Here is a 19,361-nt window from a genome sequence, read left to right on the forward strand (position 1 = left end):
GGAGCAAGCGCGGCTGCCTGGGCAGCGGGCGGACTCCCGCAGCTCAGGTTCGCGTCGCGCCTGCCCGGCTCCGCAGTCTCTCGGTCGCCAAAGTTCGGGGCCGTTGACTGCGAGGTTAGCCGGCGTTGGGTGTTGGCCAGGAAGAGACGGATGGCCAGTGTTATGTCATCTAGCATTTTTGCGCCCACTCCACGAAGTCCCCATCCGATCGGCAGCTGTTCCCCGGGATACGCGGCACCGAGTCTTTAATCACATTGGACTCCTCGGGCCGCCTGGGCGGTGTGGAGGCGGGGGACAGAGGCCGCCCTTGGGGATTTTGGCGGGATGTTGCGGGCAGCTCTCTCTCCGGCCGCCCTAGCGGCGGCCGGGCTTCACCTCTCCGACCGGCGACCGCCAATGCCCGTGTCCCTGCCGCGAGGATTGGGAGCGTGAGCTTGTCGGTCCGCCCGCGGGCCTGGAGGGCACGCACGCCAGGGACTCGGCGGTGTCGGCTCGCGGCCGGCTTCAGACAGACGAAGTCCTAGTTGTGCGGGAACCGGTACCTTTGAACGCACAGGCTGCACCTTGTTTTGCGAACTCTGTGGGCGTGTAGGGGCAGGGCAATGGACTGGGTGATGTCTCCCAGTTCATGGTGGTCGTCTCAGTTACGTAGCAGCCGGCTGCACGAAGGCCCCCTGCCGGGGCAGACCTCCTGAGCAGCCTGTGGTCGGAAAGCCTGGGCCTTTGCTCACGGAGCTTGGGCTGAGCGCAGGTGCCGGGCCGCCGGCCGCTGGTTCCCTTGAACGCATCGCCCCTTGGTCTGACATCCCCCGCCAAACAGGAGAGGCCTGATTCGATTTACTTCACAGGACACTTACACGTGGGTCTCACTGTCCTTCTACTTTGCAGTTAACAAGTTTACAATCCTGGCTAAGCCAGAAGAGCCAGCGCGGGATCTTGCCGACCGAGCACCCGGGTTTCCCGTCGAGAAGGCTGCCCAAACTCTGCGAGGGCTGAGCCTCCCGGCTCTGCGTGCCCGACTCTCGGCGTGGACGTGTCCTCGCGCTTTCTGGCGTGGGGGTCAGAGGGCGCGCTGCCGCGCAGGCGCACGGAGCCGAGGCTGTGGCGGCCATGGGGGAGGCGAGCGGCGCTGAGGAGACCTGCCGGGTCAGTGTGGGCGCCCCGGCCGCCCGCCGTCCGCGGGCCCGGGCTGTGGCGCCCTCCACTCCCCGACTCTGAGCCACACCGCAGCCCGCCTGGGCCTTGCCCAGTGTGCCCGGGAGGGCCCTGGGCGTCGTCTGCGGACAGCATGGCCTGGGCCGGGGATGGGGGGCGGCGACCCCAGCCCCGGAAACCGCGCGTGCGGGTCTGAGAGGCTGAGCGCTGGGCGGTGGGCGTGCTCCTGTGCCTCCTGTGTCCCCACCCGTGAGGCCCTGTCGCCGGGTCGGGCTTGTTCGGCCTCACGGTTGCCCGGCTGTCACAGCCGCCGCACGTGGTGGTGCCCGAGCTGGGGGATGGACTTTGGAGCCGCCTCCGGGTTCAGATCCCGCTGGTGTCCCCCTGATCCTGGGGTTCCTGAGAGTCTGCCTGTGCCCCCGTTTCCCAGCGGGACAGCCTTGAGGGCTGTGGTCAACACGAAGCGCGCTGGCCAGCAAGGGGCTTGGCGCACCCAGGAGGAGCCCAGTCAGATTCATGTAAGTCGTGATTAGCGTGGCGCTGGCGGAGCGTTAAGAAAAAGTTGCTGGCGTTTCCCTGGGCTTTCAGCAGTGGGGCCTCGTTTGCGCCTGGAAAAACTGGCTCGCCATTTGAAGGCTGGGGCTTCACAGCTCTAGCTGTAATGTACGTAGTGGAGGGCACGTTAGGTGAAGACGTGCTTTTGAAACCCGTGTGAACCCAGGAGGTGTTAAAGAGAAGGAGGCAAGCCCACTTGGGCTGCTGGTTTTAGTCATCTGAGGACAAGTGTAGTAATCTTAAGGTGTGCTCGTTCTTTTAGCAAATGGCACCTAAAGAAGAATTTGTTAAAGTCAGAAAGAAGGACCTGGAACGACTGACAACTGAAGTGATGCAAATACGGGACCTCTTACCCAGCATACTAAACGGGGAAGTGCTGGAAAGCTTCCAGAAATTAAAGATTGTAGAAAAAAGTGAGTGTTACTTCATCTTTAGCAGCGTCGGATGGCCACAGCAGTCTGTTCCGGCAGGTTTGCCTTCGTAGCTGTGAAGTGACTATCAACAAACTTGAAGGTACTGGTATAGTCTTTGTAGTTAGGTTTGCGAGCGTCTGATAAGGCACAAGGGAGGGAGGTGCCCACGGTGGGCGACTTGGCTGTGTGCACGTTTGCGTTGGAGGAAAGGGCTGCCAACTTCCCGAGTATCTGCTACCAGCTCTGCTTTCTCCCCCTTTTTCATCTTTGGCGGAAGAATTTTATGCTTTATCATTTAAAAGCTCGATTCCAAAAATTCAGTCTTGTTTGTGTCACTTAAGGATCTTGCCATGCAGCAGCCTTGCAGGGGGTCAGATGTGTCTGTAGAGATACTTCTCTCGATGGAGGAACGGGTCAGTTTTAGCCCTGATTTAAGTGGCTAGGACTTGTCCACTCAGATTCTGAGAGTTGAGCTTAGCCATTGTGTCAGCTGTCAGTCTAGGAGCCCTGCTGAAGTTCTTGGAGCTGGTTCGGATTGGTTCAGTACTTGCCTGACGGAGGCCGAGTTACTATCAAATCAGCCTTCAGCGGTTAAGGCTAACTTACCGTTGTGTTTGATTGTTTGCCATCACTGCTCAGCCTCTAGAAGAGGTGTCTCTAGGAGGCCCAGGTCATGTCTTTAGCGCTAGTCCAGGCAAGAGGTATCTGGACTCAACAGTACAAGTTTCTGGTTTGTGGAAAGGTACCTGGTCAAGGGGGCAGCCATATCCAGTTAGAGGGGAGAGTGCTCATGGTTGCCATGGCTCCCTGCCTGTTTGTTCTCTCTTTGGAGTCCTCAGACGCGCGCTCGGCCTGCGGTGTGCTCTGGGAGGTGGGCTCCGCAGGCTGCGTGCCTCTTGCCTCCTTGCTGGCTGCCAGTGGTGCTCACCGAGAGGAGGCGTCCGCGGGCAGGAGGGGTTTGGGGTGCTACCTCCTGCTTCCCCCGCAGCTGTGACTCGCCCCTGGGAGTCGCTCCCAGCTCTCACTGGGCTCCAGGAGCACTGTTGCCCCCCCTCATTCTTTCAGCCGGAGGGCTGCTGCTAGTCCCTGGGCGCCTTGCCATCCCTTTTGGGTCTCTGACCCCCTGCTCTCCCCTCTGTAAGTAGTCCTTTCCAGAAAGTCCACACCAGGGTTCCCTTGCTTCCCGCGGGGACGCTGCCAGGTATGCTCTCTGTCACTGGTTACCACAGCTCCAGGTGATTGTCTTCTTAATTTTCTTAGTCCTGATCTCGTGCTCATTTAGGGGAGGAAAGTGCTGGTCAGCAGCTGAGTATGTCAGCCTGCTGGGTAGTTGTATTTCTCACTGAAAATTAATAAACTGGCATTCTGAAAAATACATCAGGGTCTTCTCATGAGCTGGTGAGCGCAGGTCAATTTTTGGAGATTAGTCCTCTGTCAGAATCAGGCTGGTGGTTACAAAAACGAGGCCCACAGATGAATCCATGGCGACTTGATCAAAGTTAGGCTTTAGGAGATCTTGCCTCACAGTCCCTGGTCTTCCCCAGCCACACCATCACCTCTTTTCCATTGATCGTCTCGGTCTGCTTTGCTGAGTCAGCCTTCTCTGCGGCAGCCTTTCAGCTCGTGGAGGTGCTCGAGGCTCAGGCCTAGGCCCCCTTCTCTCCTCACTCCGTGGCCTCTCCGTGGGCAACCTCTGCACACACATAGCTTTAGTTGCCATCTTGATGCCAGTGTCTCATAGGTTTTTCTCTAACCTGACTTCTTCTCCAGGCTCAGGGCCCTGTATCTAACTCCTACCTGGCGTTTCTTCTCGCTTGTTTCACATTCATTTCAAATTCTAAGTGTGTGTCTTAGGGTTATCAGCCTGCAGCCATCAGGAAGGACCTGTATTCTGACAAGGGCAGATTATTGGCTCGTTGCAGCGAGGGAGACCTCACCCAGAGGGACTGTGGGCATCCTGCCGACAAAGGAAAGGACAGAGTTGCTGTAGGATTTGCGGCAGGGCCGGGTTTACATGGAGTGCAGATGGAGCTGCGATTTCACGGGCTCCAAGCGGACTAGGTCTGTGTGTGAAGGGGTCAGCATCAGGTCTCACTGCAGTGGCCCCAGGTCCTGCTTCCTTGAAAACTGCAAAATTTAGGTAGCTGGTGGCACATCAGGTCTAGAAATCCTTTATTTGAAGCTCTGCAGCTAGCTGGCTGTCAAGGCCCTGCTCTGAGTCACGGTGACTGTGACCCCGCAGGCGAGAGTGCACGTTTCCTCCTTCTTAACTAGTATAATTCCAAACAGCACAATTTCTGATAGTCTAGGATTTTAAAGAGTAAACTTTCTCTGAACAAGAAATCAGTAGCCACTGAAAGAAGGGTACATCATGGCACTTTACTCTTGCAGTGTGTCATTGGCAGAAGTGTTGTTTCCTGTTAACTTGGCAGCCAGCTTTCTGTGTCTGTTATCCCAGCCTAGCAAATTGCAGGACAGATTTTCACTTTCTCAGAGCAGGCTAATTTTACTTTCTCACGTCTGACTCATGCTATCCCGCCCCTGTCCCACTGGACACCAAGCTTTCCCAGCCTCCCCAGGGCACCACCATCCAGACAGAGACCTGGGATCCTCCTCGTTGCCCGCCTCTCCTCTCACTGTTCTCTCCCCTTCCAGCCCCGGCCTGTCTCCCCGTAAGCCCTGTACGTTTCCCCTCATGGATGCATCCAGAATTCATCAGCCACCTCCATCGCCACTGCCTCCACCGAGTCCAGGCCCCTGTCCTTTTGCCTGAATCTCTGCTCCTGATGGCATTACCTCATTGCCACTCGCCAGCCCACTTTGTATACTGTAGCCTTAGTAATTGTTAACAGTTCAGTCTGATTATGTCATTCCCCTGCTTAAGTCAGTTTTCAGTGGCTTCTCTTTGCTCTTAGGATAAAGACCAAAAAACAAACACAACCCTGACCCAAACCCCCTACCACCCCAAACCTTAAAACTGTACCATGGCTTGAAAGGATTTGTATTCCTGGACTTAGCCTCCGGCCCAGACTCACTTCCTTACCTGACTGCCTGGACAAGATTTGCCTTCCTGTTGGATGTTGTCATAGCATCCTGGACTTTTCCTTCAGACAGAATGGTTTTAGTCCCACCTTACAGTATAAATTGGTGGAAGGGCAGGGTCTCCCGTTACATTCTCTGTGCCTGGCTGAGTATTTGGTCCTAAGGGACCACCCAGCCTCCCGTTCCTGCATGCTCTTTTTTAAAAATTGCAGTGGTATCTCGTGAGGCTAGTGTGTGCTGCAGGCCACTGGGTGTATAGGAAGGGAGGGTCGAAGTGGACCGGAGTGCTTGTGGTAGGCTTCACTGTGAACCTTGAACATGAGCTGGCCCTTGAAGACTTCTGCTTCTCTGGTCTGAGGCCTGGCCTAGAAGATGGCCTCCTAAGAGGCATCTTTCACTTAATTTTGGCTCTTGAATTCTTTTTTTTTTTTTTTTTTTTTTTCTTTTTCTGGCTTCACTGCGCAGCTTGTGGGATCTTAGTTCCCAGACCACGGATCGAACCTAGGCCCTCGGCAGTGTAAGCGCGGAGTCCTAACCACTGGACCGCCAGGGAATTCCTTGGCTCTTGAATTCTTATCACTCAGGTGACATGAAGGAAAACAAAAATCACCCCCCGCCCCTTTATCTCTTTGTGAGGACTAGGTCTGATGGCCCTTCCTTGGCCTTCCCAAGGGCCTGTCTTCCCAGAGGGATCCTATGAGCCATCGCTTTGAAAATGGGTCCCTAGAGTCAGTCCAAGAATCACACGGTGGCAGCCAGAGCTGTTTGACATGTGGGTTCATCCACCCTCTCACTGGCCTGTGGTCCAAGACAGTTCTTGGCTTTGACCAGTAAGAGTTGCTGTGTGCCTCCTGTCTTAAGCAATGAGAAAGGGCAACGTAGGAGTGGATGCAGGCAGGGAGGAAGGAGAGGGAAGCCATACACCTGAGCTTAGGGCAAGTTTCTTTAGGAGAATAGGTGTGCATCTTGGGATGGTTTGGATGGGCTCAGGCTGTACAAGCCAACCAGAGGACTTAGGACGGTGTGATGGGTGTCAGGTCGTGAATGGGACTTAATTCTGCCTCTAGCACGGTAACTTAGTTTCCTTTGGGAAACTGGGCAGTAGGCGGTGGAGTTCGGAATAATCCTACAAGGGTGTTGCCTGAGAATCCTTGGGGAATAGATGAACTTTGAGGGCAGAGGCATGATTTATTAGAGGGGAAATGGGAAGATGTTTTAGGCTAGGGTAAGGCATGTATGAAAGTCACAAATGGGAGTGAGCAGGATTGGTTGTGGGTTAATAAGCTAGTTTTTCTGCTTGACGTGGAGCAGAGGTTGGGGTATGGCCGGTGTCAGTACCCGTGAGCAGTTTAAGGAAGACAGAGTAATCACGGATTAGTGTTTTAAATTTGAAAGGAGAGGCAGTTGGAAATTAGCACATGGAAATGACTTCAAAATAGTGATTAAAATGACATTTTCAGGGGAATGATTTTTGCATCTGAGTTAGGATAGGTTGAGGACTTGGTTGGAAGGTGAAGAAAAATTAACAGTAAAGTGCTCATCAAGGAAGGTCTGGACTTGACGTTAGAGTGTGGACTGTGGCTGCATGGATGGAGCGGACAGGACGTGAGAAGAAATGGTTGGTCTGGTTAGGCTCCGTAGGTGGGCGCAGAGCTCAGCCGGGGGGATACGGGGATGTAGGAGTGGTCTGTGCCTGCTGCTGTGGGCTGTCTCCGCTCCTTCCCTGTCTAGAACGAGGACAGCCGCGCTTGCCTCACTGGAGGCATCAGGCTTTACGGTGAGCTCCCCTTTGGCACGTGCTTGGTACAGGCGGGGCTGGGGCGCCCTCCACGGAGAGGACGAGGACGTCCTCAGGTGGAGGGGCCCTGGACACTCGCGTAGTAAACGGGTCCCCATGATGCTGCAGCGCTGCACAGCCCTCCTCGCGCTGGGTGTGGAGGGCTGACTGCAGAGCTGTACTTTGGGGGGTGGGGTGGGATCAGCACTCATAACTCCCGGGTTGTTCAGGGCTCAACTGTACTCAGTAAAAGTTAGCTCACCCCCCTTTTCTGTCATGCCTTCTGGTGCACATTCTTCCAGCAGTGAAAGAGTTATTACTACATCAGCGCATGGCACGAATTTGTTTTAAACTGGGAGAATCCTGCTTTTTTTAAAAAAATAAAATTTTATATAGTATATGGTTGTTCAATATGTAAAATAAATGAAAGTTGTATTTCCTGCATAATTATTTTAAAAATTCAGTTTTATAACATTTACTTTTAAAATCAGTGGGTACAATGAAGGTTTTTTTTAGAATTTATTTATTTACTTTTGGCTGTGCTGGGTCTTTGTTGCTGCATGCAGGCTCTCTAGTTGCGGCGAGGGGGGGCCACCCTTCATTGCGGTGCGCAGGCTTCGAATTGCGGTGGCTTCTCTTGTTGCGGAGCACGGGCTCTAGGCATGCGGGCTTCAGTAGTTGGGGCACGTGGGCTCAGTAGTTGTAGCTCACGGGCTGTAGAGCACAGACTCAGTAATTGTGGCGCACGGGCTTAGTTGCTCTGCGGCATGTGGGATCTTCCTGGACCAGGGCTTGAACCTGTGTCCCCTGCATTGGCAGGCCGATTCTTAGCCACTGTGCCACCAGGGAAGTACCCAATGAAGGTGTTTTGATGAAAACAAAAACTTAACATTAGACATTTTGGAAGACAGTTGCAGTACCATCCTCACTGTCCAGTTTCTATTTTTAATTGTGGTTGTTAAGTAGCAAGAAAAAGACAAATCCCAGAGATAAGGAATTGCAAATGAGAAATGTTTTAAACAGCTCACCTTGTAACATGAGGACAGTTTTCAATTAAACTGATCTTGAAGCTTGAAATCAGAGGGGTCAGATATTTTTGTTTCACAATTAAGTCACCAAGTCTAAGAATTTCTTGCCTTTCTTGGTTGGTAGGTGTTCATTTTGGAGAGAGATGATGGAAAAGCCACTCAGCCTGTTTAAATTTTCATTGTCTTATAGAAGACACTTTCCAAATGAATTATGTTGCATTTGAGATGTTAAATGATATAATTTAAAAACAACTTGCCGCCTTAGTGGCAGTCTGTCAGATATTCACTCAGAGTCTCAGAGGCGTTGGAATTATTTAATTTTACGTGTTGACACCAAACATAAACTACAGCGGCATTACTGACATTTTAAAATTTGCAACATTAGTTTTAACTTAAAAAATTTATTTGTTTAAATAAATATATTTAAATGTTAGTAGAGTGCCTATCAGCAATGAATACAAAGAAGTGCAGCCATGATATACTGGAGAGATATTTGACTAGGTTTTTAGCAGAGAAGAAAAGTTACTTTCTGTAATTTGAAATCTGTACAGCAGCACCTTACCTCTGTGAGCATAGTCCAGTAGAACCTTCTGTGGTGATGAAGGTGTTGTATGATCTATGCTGTCTACGTCTGTTTTAAAAATAGCCACTAGCCATCTGTGGCCAACTGACCCAGTGCCATTTATTGAAAAGGCAGTCTTTCCCTCCTGTGCTACAGTGTCTTTTGTCATAGTAGCTAGTTTTATGTGGGTCTGATTCTCAATTCTTTATTAGCTCTGTTATTTATTTTAAAATTATTTTTAAATACTAGTATTTATTAGTGTTTGTGTTGATTTTCTGCTAGGTTGTTGTTTATTCTGGCTCCCTGATGAAACTCTCTTGTTGTCTATTCTGGAACATATTGGTCACAGTTATTTCAAAGTCTGAGTCTGATGAATCCATTGTCTGGATCTCCTGTTGATCTGGTTGTATTGTCTATTTTTCCTGTTGGTAGTTCTGGTAATTTTTTTTTTTTTTTTACTGATTTATGGATTTTAAAAAATGAAGTGTGTAGAGGCTCTGGATGTTGATATTTTTCTCCAGCAAAGGACTTTTTCCCCCTGGCTTCTCTCACTCAGTTAGAATGGAGTCAGAGTAGTTCACCTGAATCCAGTTAGGCATTGAGCTGGTTCACGGCTGGTTTCAGTCTTAGTTCCAGCTGGCCTGTTTCTAGTTCATTCTCCGTCTTAAGGTTTTAGCTCTTCAGCTCTTCTTTAGCTCTTAGGGTTTTAGCTCTTTAACTGAGAGCTTGAGTCATTTCCCAGAGTCCTTCCATCTAGGCGGGCCCTGCCTGACCTTCAATTCTTTTCTCTTTTTAAAAAATATTTATTTATTTATTTGGCTGCACCAGGTCTTAGTTGCAGTATGCGTACTCTCAGTTGCAGCATCGTGTGGGATCTAGTTCCCCGACCACGGATCAAACCCAGGCCCCCTGCACTGGGAGCGCAGAGTCTTACCCGCTGGAGCACCAGGGAAGTGCCCTGACCTTCCGTTCTGACCTCTCCTGCGCCATGAGGTTGATGACAGCTCTGCCTGGCCTCCTGGCCTCTCTGCACTCACCGCCCGCCTGCCTCCCTCTGCAGCCCCTCTGCGCTTCCCCTGCGCTTCCGTCTCCTCCAGGGTCATGGCCTGGCCCAGGTCTCGGCTGCCTGGTAGCTCTGTACTCCGTGGCGAGATGCTCTGCTTAGCTTTGCTGCCTCTTTGCCTGTGCTGCTTTTGAATATGCAGATGCCTTGGGGAGGAGTGGGCTGGAAAGTTGGGCTTGCTCACTTCAGTGCATTTCCCTCTTCGCTAGGTCTCGGCTCTCAAGGCCTACATGATTTGGGAACTCTCAGATACTTTGAAACAACTTTTTTCTGGTTTGTTCCAATTCTGCTTTCCTACTTATTCTTGGTGCGGGGGGGCGAAGATTGATCTGCTGCATCACCATGCTGGCTGGAAACGGTTCTTCCATGTGTGTTGGTATGATTTTTAAATTGTTAAAAATGTATTGTGGTGTCATACAGAAAGGACAGGCCATGGAGGTGTTCCAAATTAGTGGAGACTGAAGATACATGACAATTAAATGCAATACCTGATCCTAGACTCGATGCTGTACCTTGAAGGAAGAAAATGCTGTAAAGGGCAATTTTAGATCATTTGACAAAATTCTAATGTCCCTGGTAGATTAGGTAAAGGTATGTTAATTTTTCTCAAGTTGACAACTGTGTATACTGGGTAACTAAGACATTATCCCTATTCTTGGAAAATGTTCACTGAAGTATTTAGAAGTAAAGGACCATGCATGGTATATGTAACTTACTCTAAACTGCCTGAAAAAATGTACTGTGTGTACGCTTGTGTACGGTCCAAATGATGAGCAAATGTGTGAAATGTTAACAGTACGTAAGGGTGGGTAAAGGGTATGTGGGTATTCGTTGTATTATTTTTATTCATGCAACATTTTGTAAGTTTGAAATTATTTCCAAATAAAACAGGGAAAAACATATTGTAAAATGGAAGTACTAATTAAATGTTTACAGAACCATAAGCATCCCCGAGGCACTTGGGTTCTTAGCGGTGGGGTTTGAAAAGCACTGCACTACGTGATTTCTAAAGCGTTTGTGGGGTGTTTTGAGATTAATTGCCCAAGAGTTTGATATTATTGAGAAGAGAGGGGGACCTCTGTTTCAACTCAGAGAAGAATTATTCTGACCCATAGAAGTATGAAGTAGGGACTTCCCTGGCAGTCCAGTGGTCAGGACTCCGTGCTTTCACTACTGAGGACGCAGGTTCGATCCCTGGTCAGCGAACTAAGATCCCACAAGCTGCCTGGTGCAGCCACCAAAAAAAAAAAAAAAAAAAAAAGAAAAAGAAGAAATATGAACTAGAGAGAGAATCATTAGAGAGTGGGATAATCATTAAAGAGTGAGCGCCAAGAAGATATTATTTAATTTGACCAAAGGTTTATTGTGGCCCATATGAGATAATAAATACCAGAGTGTATCAAGTCCAGCTCCTGGCAGGAAACAGAAGGGGTAAACAGAGCATATCATGAAGCGATGACAGACCAAGGTGGGCAGGGTTTGGGGAACCAGCACAAGGGAGGCGAAGGCCCAGAACCTGGAAGAGTGGGGTGCCGTGGCCCCCCAGCGAGCGGCCAGACTGGCAGGAGGGTGGGTGCTGGGCAGGACCATGCCTCAGCTCGGAGGAGGAAACCACTGCTGCTTGAACCTGGCAGGGGTAATGTGGGGAAGTCGATGTCCCACCCTGCCTCCTGTCCTTGTTTCCTGTGGGAACCCACTGTCCAAATCCAGCAGGCAAGGGAGCTGGTCGCTGTGGAGGTTGAGTTCAACCTTTTACCTCTCGGGACAGAGCAGGTTGGAGAGTGGATCTGAAGGGCGCGTGGAGAGTGTCCAGAATGCAGGGGACTGGGAAAGGAGAAGATGGACTACTGTTTGGGGCTTAGTGGACTGAGGAGCAGAAAGGTAGCCAAGGTGGAGGCGTGGAGACATATGTTACTTGGACAGATCACTACCAACCACCCAGTTGTTAACATTGCATTTTATGCCAGTAAATGAAAAGCAGAAGTCCCTGACTCTTTGGTTTGGGAAATAACTTTAACAGAATTCGTTTGAGTTCAGCAAGGTTGATCTTAGTTTTCTGAGATAGAACTCAGTTGAAAATCAATCAGGTAGGTATTCACTGTATGCCTGGTATGTGTCAAGCTCTGCTAGGTGATGTGGGGATATGAAAAGGATAAGATCCGATCCTTTTCCTTGATAATTCATGGGCAGACTGAGGAGCTCCAACGTGGAGGTGTGAAAAGGTAGTGCCAAGTACACTGGCGGTGCCAGCATAGGACAGATTCCTATTAGTCACACGTTTTCTTCCCCTTATGAGAGAGTGCTCCAGTGGCCTTTACATTAGAAAAAGAAGCAGATTTTTGGCAGCGCAGGAAAAAAAAATTCTATTTCCATATTCTGGTTCCAACTCTCCTCCCCCACTCCCTTTGGTTTGTTTTAAAAATTTGACAGCTAATTAAAGTGTCGTTTGGCTGGAAATGCATTTAAACTCTTTAACTGAGGTTTTTTTGTGTGTTTACATGAATCCCGGAATATTCTCATCTTTTCACTTTTTCAACTTAAGTTTTTTGACAGGCCGATTAAGTTAAAATGAGGTCTTTAGGGTGGGCCCTAATCCAGTATGACTGGTACCCTTCTTAAAAGAGGAAATTTGGACACAGAGACAGAAGTACCCGGCGGGAAGATAATGTGAAGAGACAGGGAGGAGGCCAGACAAAGGCAGAGGCAGGTTGGGGTTACACTGCTGCAAGCCCAGGGACGTCTGGGGCCACCAGAAGGTGGAAGAGATGGGAAAGATCCTTCATCCACAGATCTCAGAGGGTGCGTGTCCTTGCCAACAGCTTGATTTCAAACTGTAGCCTCCAGGATGATGAGAGAATACATTTCTGTTCTAAGCCGCCCAGTTTGTGGTACTTTGTTATGGCAGATCTAGGAAACTAACATACCCTCCAAATCTCAGCTCATCGTAAAGATGGATTCCATCAGTAGCTAATTCTAAATTCTTTTCTAAAACTATTAGTGAGAAGAATGTAAAAGTTGGTGGCTATTAAAAAGCCCTTATTTTGGATTTGAGACTCTTTACTGAGCTATTTTGATTAAAAACAAATATTTTCTTTTTTCTTATTATATGAAATATCTGATAATTTATTAAATATTACAATTAATGTATTATAAACATGCCAGGTGGTAAAGGGTAGGAGAAATCGATCCCTTTTTTTATAGTTTATATTTCTTTAGCTGGGTTTTAGTCACCCCGCTTTTCATTTATGGCTCTCTGTACCCTTCCTGTGAATAAGCTGATAGTCATTCTCATGTTATTAAAGCTATCAAAAAAGCATTCTAAGTTTCAGAAGATATATAGATGTTGAAATGGCCTGTGATTTAGGTTGTTTCTATACACTGATAGTCTGTCTAGGCCACCCTTTTACTCAGATTTCTCCATTTTGAATGCTAAAGCTTAGCAGTTGAAATACAGTCTAGGCTGGGTGGAAGCCTCTTCCTCGTTCTAATACTGAGGCTGGGTAAGGTAATGTCTTGACCATGTCTAATGTACTATATATGTATTATTTCTGTCCCTGATTTTTAAAAAAAATTGCAAAAGCAATATATCCGCTTGTAGAAGAATAAGACATACAATCAAAATAGCTTGAGTTTTTTTCTTTATCCAAGGATTAGCTGGACTGTATAAAGAAGTGAAATTCGTTTATGTGACAGGTATTTATAAAGTGCCTGCTCGGTGCCGTGTACTGTTCTAGGCTCGTGAGATGCATCAGAACACGTGAAGATCCCCGCCCTCATGTTTTAGGCGGCAGGCATGCCCTGTGGGCCAAGTTGAAAATGCAGGGAGGTGGCGGCAATGCTCCCTTCTCGCCACAAGGCGGTGGCCTTGCACAGCACAAAGCCACCACCTGCCTCCTGGAGGGCCTGGGTTGGGCGGGTTGACACCCCTGATACTGCCTTTGAACTCTGGGGGGTAGAGTGGGATGGTTTAACCCCGTCCCTTTGTTATGTTAACTTACAGTAAGGTCATAAGCAGCTATATAGAGTGAGAGATTATGAAATTACCGTAATGAGTCTTTTGGGTGGTCATAATTAATTCCTACATATTTTTACACGTGAGCCATGTAGTTTCCTGTCTTCTTTACCATGTTTGAGTAATATACAGTTTAGTAATAGAAGAAAAAAATTAAAAATTAACTGCAAAGAAAAAGCTTTATGCCACCAATGATTTTATCTCAGTTTTTGTTCATTTTGTTTCTTTTTGTCTGTGACCATCTGCAGTTCACATTTCATTCATAATTATATATGTTTTCATTTAACATTGTTACAAAAGGCAGGTATGTATTTTTCAAAGTATAGCCCTTGATTGATATAGTTGGTTTCTTGGGTGGCCAGGATTAGTGGGACAAAATAAAGAATTCCAGTGAAAGTCATGTTGTGGCATAATACATCCCACCCCAGTTTCTAAGAAACCCGTTTTAAGAGAAGCTTTGCCAGCTGTTTCACAATCGTTAACTGAACATGTAGCTTTAGGTTTTAATCTCCCTTCTAGGGCAAAGGTCTCTAGAAAATGTAGGCCTCCCTTTATTTTTCCAGAGCTTTTGGAATGCCTGCATTGTTCTTGGCACTGATCCCACCCCCCACCCCCCCCACCGCCAGTGTGTCGTCTGGGCTTTCCTTGCTGTCCCAGACCCCTAGGTCATAAAGCCACACCCCTTCTCTTTTGTCCATTGGAGGAAGTGTCTGGGAGCCACTTCTCTAGGGTGGAGTGATGCTCCATTTTTCCAGCATCTGCCCTATGAGGCGCTCTCAGGGCAGACTGCCTCGTACTGCCCTCCATTTTCCCGCTATTTTACATCCCTAGGGCTGGGTTCCGTTGTTTGCTGTTGCCGGCTGTGTGTTGATCTCATTTTGTTGGTGGTGAGAGATGTGGCTGTTGCCCTCAAGCAGTCCCTCTCAAACTCTGTTCCCAGGCCAGCAGTATCAGTCTCACTGGGAACTTGTTAGAAATGCAGATCCTCAGGCCTACTTCAGAGCCAGAAACTGAGGATGGGGCCCGGCAGGCTCTGCTTGGACAAGCCTTCCAGGGGATTCTGATGCACAGTAAAGTTTGACAATCACTGTCCCCAAGCAGTGCTACTTTAATTAAGAAGTTACACCAGTAGCTCTGAGCACAAGCCCCCCCCCCCTCAAATCTTGGTATATGTTAGCATTAAAACTGATGATATCTTAGGCCTTGAAGTCAAGGCACTTAAAACTTTAAAGTACCTGTTTCTTTTCTGTTTGAATGTCAGTATTTCTGTAGCATAATATTTTTTATTTAGAGTTGACAATACGGTTGATTTCAGATTTATTAACATGGATGTCTTTTGGGATTTTCCTTGGCCCTTTGAGTCATCACCTGAACGAATGTGGTAGTGAGGGAGCGTTCCCTACCTCCCATCTCTCACCGTGGCCACCTCTTGTCTCCATTGCCGCCACTTTCACTTCTCCATTGACTGCGGCAGCAGCTGTTCCCGTGCAGTCAGTCTGCCCGTGGTGAGACGAGCTTTGTGAATCAGCCCGGCTGGCACCGTCTCCTCACTGAGCTGCCTTCTGCGTTTTATGGAGCAGATACAAGTCTGTGCCATGAGACTGTCGGGCTGCTCAGCCCTGCCTTCAATCCTTTACATAACACGCTTTCTGAAAACCTTGAGTGCAAGTCTGGCAGTAAAATGAAGTCTTAAAAACAGAAAACAGAGAACAAAAAGGTGCTGTCTGCCATGGGCCAAACACGGACAAAACTTAAAAAGCAGGACTTTTAGAAGATTGGTTATTCAAGGACTGGTTATGTGAATAATCCTACCCAAGAAATCAGGTTTTCCTAAGAGGAGATTAAGCAAAATGGATGCTCAGGAGAGATTAGTGATTTGAAATACTGAATATTCTTATGTCTCTTCTAGATCTGGAAAGGAAAGAGCAAGAGTTAGAGCAACTGAGAATGGACTGTGAGCACTTCAAAGCCCGCCTGGAGTCTGTGCAAGAGGACAGCGTGAGAGAGAAGAAGGTACGATGCTCACAGGGTCCCTGTAAAGCACCAGCGCTGCGGCCGTGACCACAAAGTGGTGCTGGCCACAGTCCAGCCCTTAAGCCTCAAGACATTGCATTTTTACATGTATTTATTCTGAATGGGTTGGAAAATAGTTGATCGTTTGGATTTTACAACCATTTAATGTGGGGGATTATTTACTTGGTGCCTTTTAATAGTCACTTACTGTTAATTCAGTGTTTAAAAGCCCGATCCAAGTTATTAAAACTCATGCATACAATGATTTATAATCAGAGATAAATATATTAAATAGAAACATTTGTAATTAACTTCACACATCATTTACTGATATTTTAGAAATAACCAATTATATTTCATTTTAATATTTGGGGAGACTAATAATATTTCTTAAAAATTATACATTTTTTTGCACGGAATAAGTTATTTCCTCTTCTATAAAACTCGAACTCTTCTGCCACTTCTGCTGAAATTTGGAGCTTGAATTTTTATTTTCGTATAGTAAAGTAGTAATAGTACTAGTGACAGAAGCTGGGATGTGTTGTTAACTGTGTGCTGGCAGGTGGTCAGCAGCTGTCCGTGCATCTCACTTGTTTCTCCCAGCACAGCTGGGTCAGCAGGTGCTGTTAACCTGCCGGAGTGCGAGGAGGCTGGTCCCAGGCCCCACTGCCGTGCGCCAAGCTCTGTGTCACGCTACCTCCTTGTGTGGAGGAGTTCTGAAGGTTTGTGGCTGCAGTGGAGGTTTTCCAAAACTGATGGATTTTGTATAGCCTTTATTTTCCCCCCACGTATTTGTTAATTGTTTATTTATCAAGAAAAACTGTTCCTTAGCCCAGATATTCATAGTTCTTAGTTTCATAGTTTAGGAACACAGGTAAGTGACAAACTGCCATGGAAATCAACCCAAAGACATTCTTTACGTTCCAGAATCATTTTGCACTCTGAAAGACAGTAGCTTTCCTCATCGCCTCAAAATCTTTTATGGAATCATCAATCCTGTAGAAATCTGCATGTGCCTTCTTTCTTGGTTCAGCCACAGCAAACTTATAGAAAGCTGCAGCTCCCAGAGATAACAATGAATGCTCCAGCAATATGAAATTGCAGACACTTGGCCAGAAGGCCATGCATCTGAGGTTTCATCAAAGAACTGGAAGCCACGGTTGTTTTTCTCCTTGAGAAAGATGGCTCAACAACATCTTTCCAGACTGATGGAGAAATGGACTGTATAGACTTTAATACCGAGCCAGTAGAGAAGACCAGGGAAAGAGTTTTAGTCTCACAGCTGAGTTAGGTTGAGTGTCACACATTGAAAGCTGAAATTCTAGCTCAGTCATGTTCTATTCAGATCATGATACACTAAGATGGACGCATGGTTAATTTGTCTGGACCTAAAAGTTTCATTGTCTGAAGGAAGTTCACCAGCAGGCAAGAAGGAATTTGATAAACGTGAACAGTGCAATCCACTGGTTCTGTACTCCTTAAAATACCAAGACATCCTTGTTAAGGTTGAAGCCTAAATTGGGCAGAACCTTAGATTTCCTATTTTTTAAAATTGATAAGCATAGGAAAAAATGCATGTTTGGCTGGCATTTTAGATGTAAGGCTTAAAAATAAGCCACTCAGGGAAAGTGCCAGAATAGAGGAAGAAATGGCTGTGGTAAAGCAGTGTCGGATCATCAGCACGTTATTGCCCAGACACTCTGACCTTAGTTAAAATGTGGGAATATTTTAGGTTAAACCATGACCTATTTCCAGTTAAGCCTCCTGCTTAACAGTCCCGCCAATTTAATACAGGTTGGAGCCCCTGCAAGTTTGCTGTGACAAGGCCCTGTCTCTTCCTGCTGTAGGGGACTGGCAGTTCCCTTTTCTGTGGCCTTTTCTGCCCAGGTCTGTACAGATCTTGAGGCTGGACTCTGGAAGCTTATTTTAGAGTTGAGGAACTAGGAAAGAATCCAGGGCTAGATACTCAATTACAGTACTGCTAGTAAGTACTTCAGCTGGGGTAAAAGTCATTAAGGAGAAGGCAGACATCACTGAATCCAGCATGTAAGGAAAGATCAGAAAACAAGGTGTGGACTCAAAATTATAAAGGAGATGCTGGGTGAGAAGCAGCGCCTAACCCTCTAGAGGTTCGTCACTGGGACAAGAAAAGCTTGGTTCGTGCCCTCCGTTGAGGTGTTTCCTCAGTGACAGTCGAATGGGGTCAATTTGGGCCTAGTTGGCCTTGTTGTGATCTAAGGGGTGGGCCGGGAGAGTCCTGGCAATAGCAGCCTTTGAACTCAAGAGAAGAAAGCGCCAGTGAAGCTGTTGGAGGATGTCTGAATTACTATTTGAAGGACTGTGCTGCTACTGTAGGGTTAGCTGAGACCTTCCACAGCGTCTCTGCTGGCACGGCATTTAGTGCCTGGCCTGCTTTCCCGTGCGCGTGGACTTGCTTCAGACAACGGGCAGAGTCACAGCGTTCTCTCGAAGGAGCCGTGTTTCCCCGGCTTACCTATGGCTTCATCCTCTGTGTGTTTTCTTAGGGCAGCATCTTTCATAGTCAGTAAACTTAAATATGGACTGCTATTTTTTCATTATCTATATTTTTAATTTGTTAGGAAAGAGTTGCTGCTTTTGTGATGATAAATGGGAAGTTGTTGCAAACATTGTACGTTATTTCAGGAAAGTTTTTAAAGAAAAATTAACTGATAGTATAGTTCAGTTATTATAATCAGAAATGAACTACACAAAGATTTTAAAGGAATCTTTAAAATTTTGTGCTTGCTACCCTGTTATGTATGAGTATTCGCTTTAGGTAAATATATCAGAGTTTGATTATTGTTTCTTTTTAAAATACAGCTTTATTGAGGTGTATTTTGTATACCGTAAAATTCATCTGTTGTAAAAGTCTAGTTTGATAATTTTTAGTAGATTTATGCAGTTATACAGCTGTCACCCAAACCAGTTTGTGTTTTAGTTAAGACATTTTTTGAAATAATTATAGATTCACAGAAAGTTGCAGAAAGTCCAGGGAGGCCCAATACCCTTTACCCAGTTTCCTCCAGTGGTAAATAGCTTTCACAGCTACAGTTTAGGGAAACCAGGAGACTGACATTGGTGCCATCCACAGTGCTTGTGCAGGTTTCACCAGTTTTACCTAGACTTGTTTGGAGTTCACCAGTTTTGCCTGCACTTACTTATGTGTGTGAGCATAGTTCTGCGCCGTTTTATCATGTGTAGATTCATGAACTCACCTCCGCACTCAACATACAGCACCGTTGCATCACCACAGAGACCCCGTTGCGCTACCCCGGTGCACCCATGCCCAGCCGCTTCCCCACGCCTGCCTCCTGGCAGCCACTGATGTATACAGTTGCCACACGGTATCTGTCTAATTCTCTTATTTCAAGAATGCCATAGAAATGGGATAATTCAGCCTATAACCTTTTGATACTGACTTTTTTCACTCAGATCCTTCCAAGCTGTTGCATGTATTAATAGTTTGCTTCTTTTGATTGCTGCATAGCATCCCAGGGTATGGAAATATCACAGTTTAAATGTTCTCCCATTGAAGGACATTTGGGACATTTGGGTTGTTTCCTTTTTTTTTTTTTTTTTTTTTTTTTGCTATTGTGAACATGTGTGTATAGGTTTTTGTGTGAATATATGTTTTCATTACTCTGGGATAAATGCCCTAGAGTGCGATTGCCGGGTTCCGTGTCAGGTGCATGTTTAGTTTTGTAAGAAATTACCAAATTG

General features: G+C 47.2%; 1 protein-coding gene across 2 annotated transcripts in view; it reads left to right on the top strand.

Annotated features, from left to right (window-relative positions):
* The first annotated feature begins 14 nt into the window (after positions 1 to 14).
* HSF2BP (heat shock transcription factor 2 binding protein) overlaps positions 15 to 19,361 on the top strand; it is an 86,739-nt gene continuing 67,392 nt past the window's right edge. For both annotated transcript variants that reach the window (XM_081234857.1, XM_081234858.1), the window contains exons 1-4: positions 15 to 114; positions 889 to 1,146; positions 1,973 to 2,123; positions 15,517 to 15,620. In XM_081234857.1, coding sequence (XP_081090983.1) covers positions 1,111 to 1,146; positions 1,973 to 2,123; positions 15,517 to 15,620 — 291 coding nt within the window. In that variant the 5' untranslated portion in view covers positions 15 to 114; positions 889 to 1,110. The remainder of the gene's footprint in view (positions 115 to 888; positions 1,147 to 1,972; positions 2,124 to 15,516; positions 15,621 to 19,361) is intronic.

This window comes from Mesoplodon bidens (assembly GCF_964165515.1).
Source record: "Mesoplodon bidens genome assembly, chromosome: 5".
Classification (NCBI taxonomy): Eukaryota; Metazoa; Chordata; class Mammalia; order Artiodactyla; family Ziphiidae; genus Mesoplodon; species Mesoplodon bidens.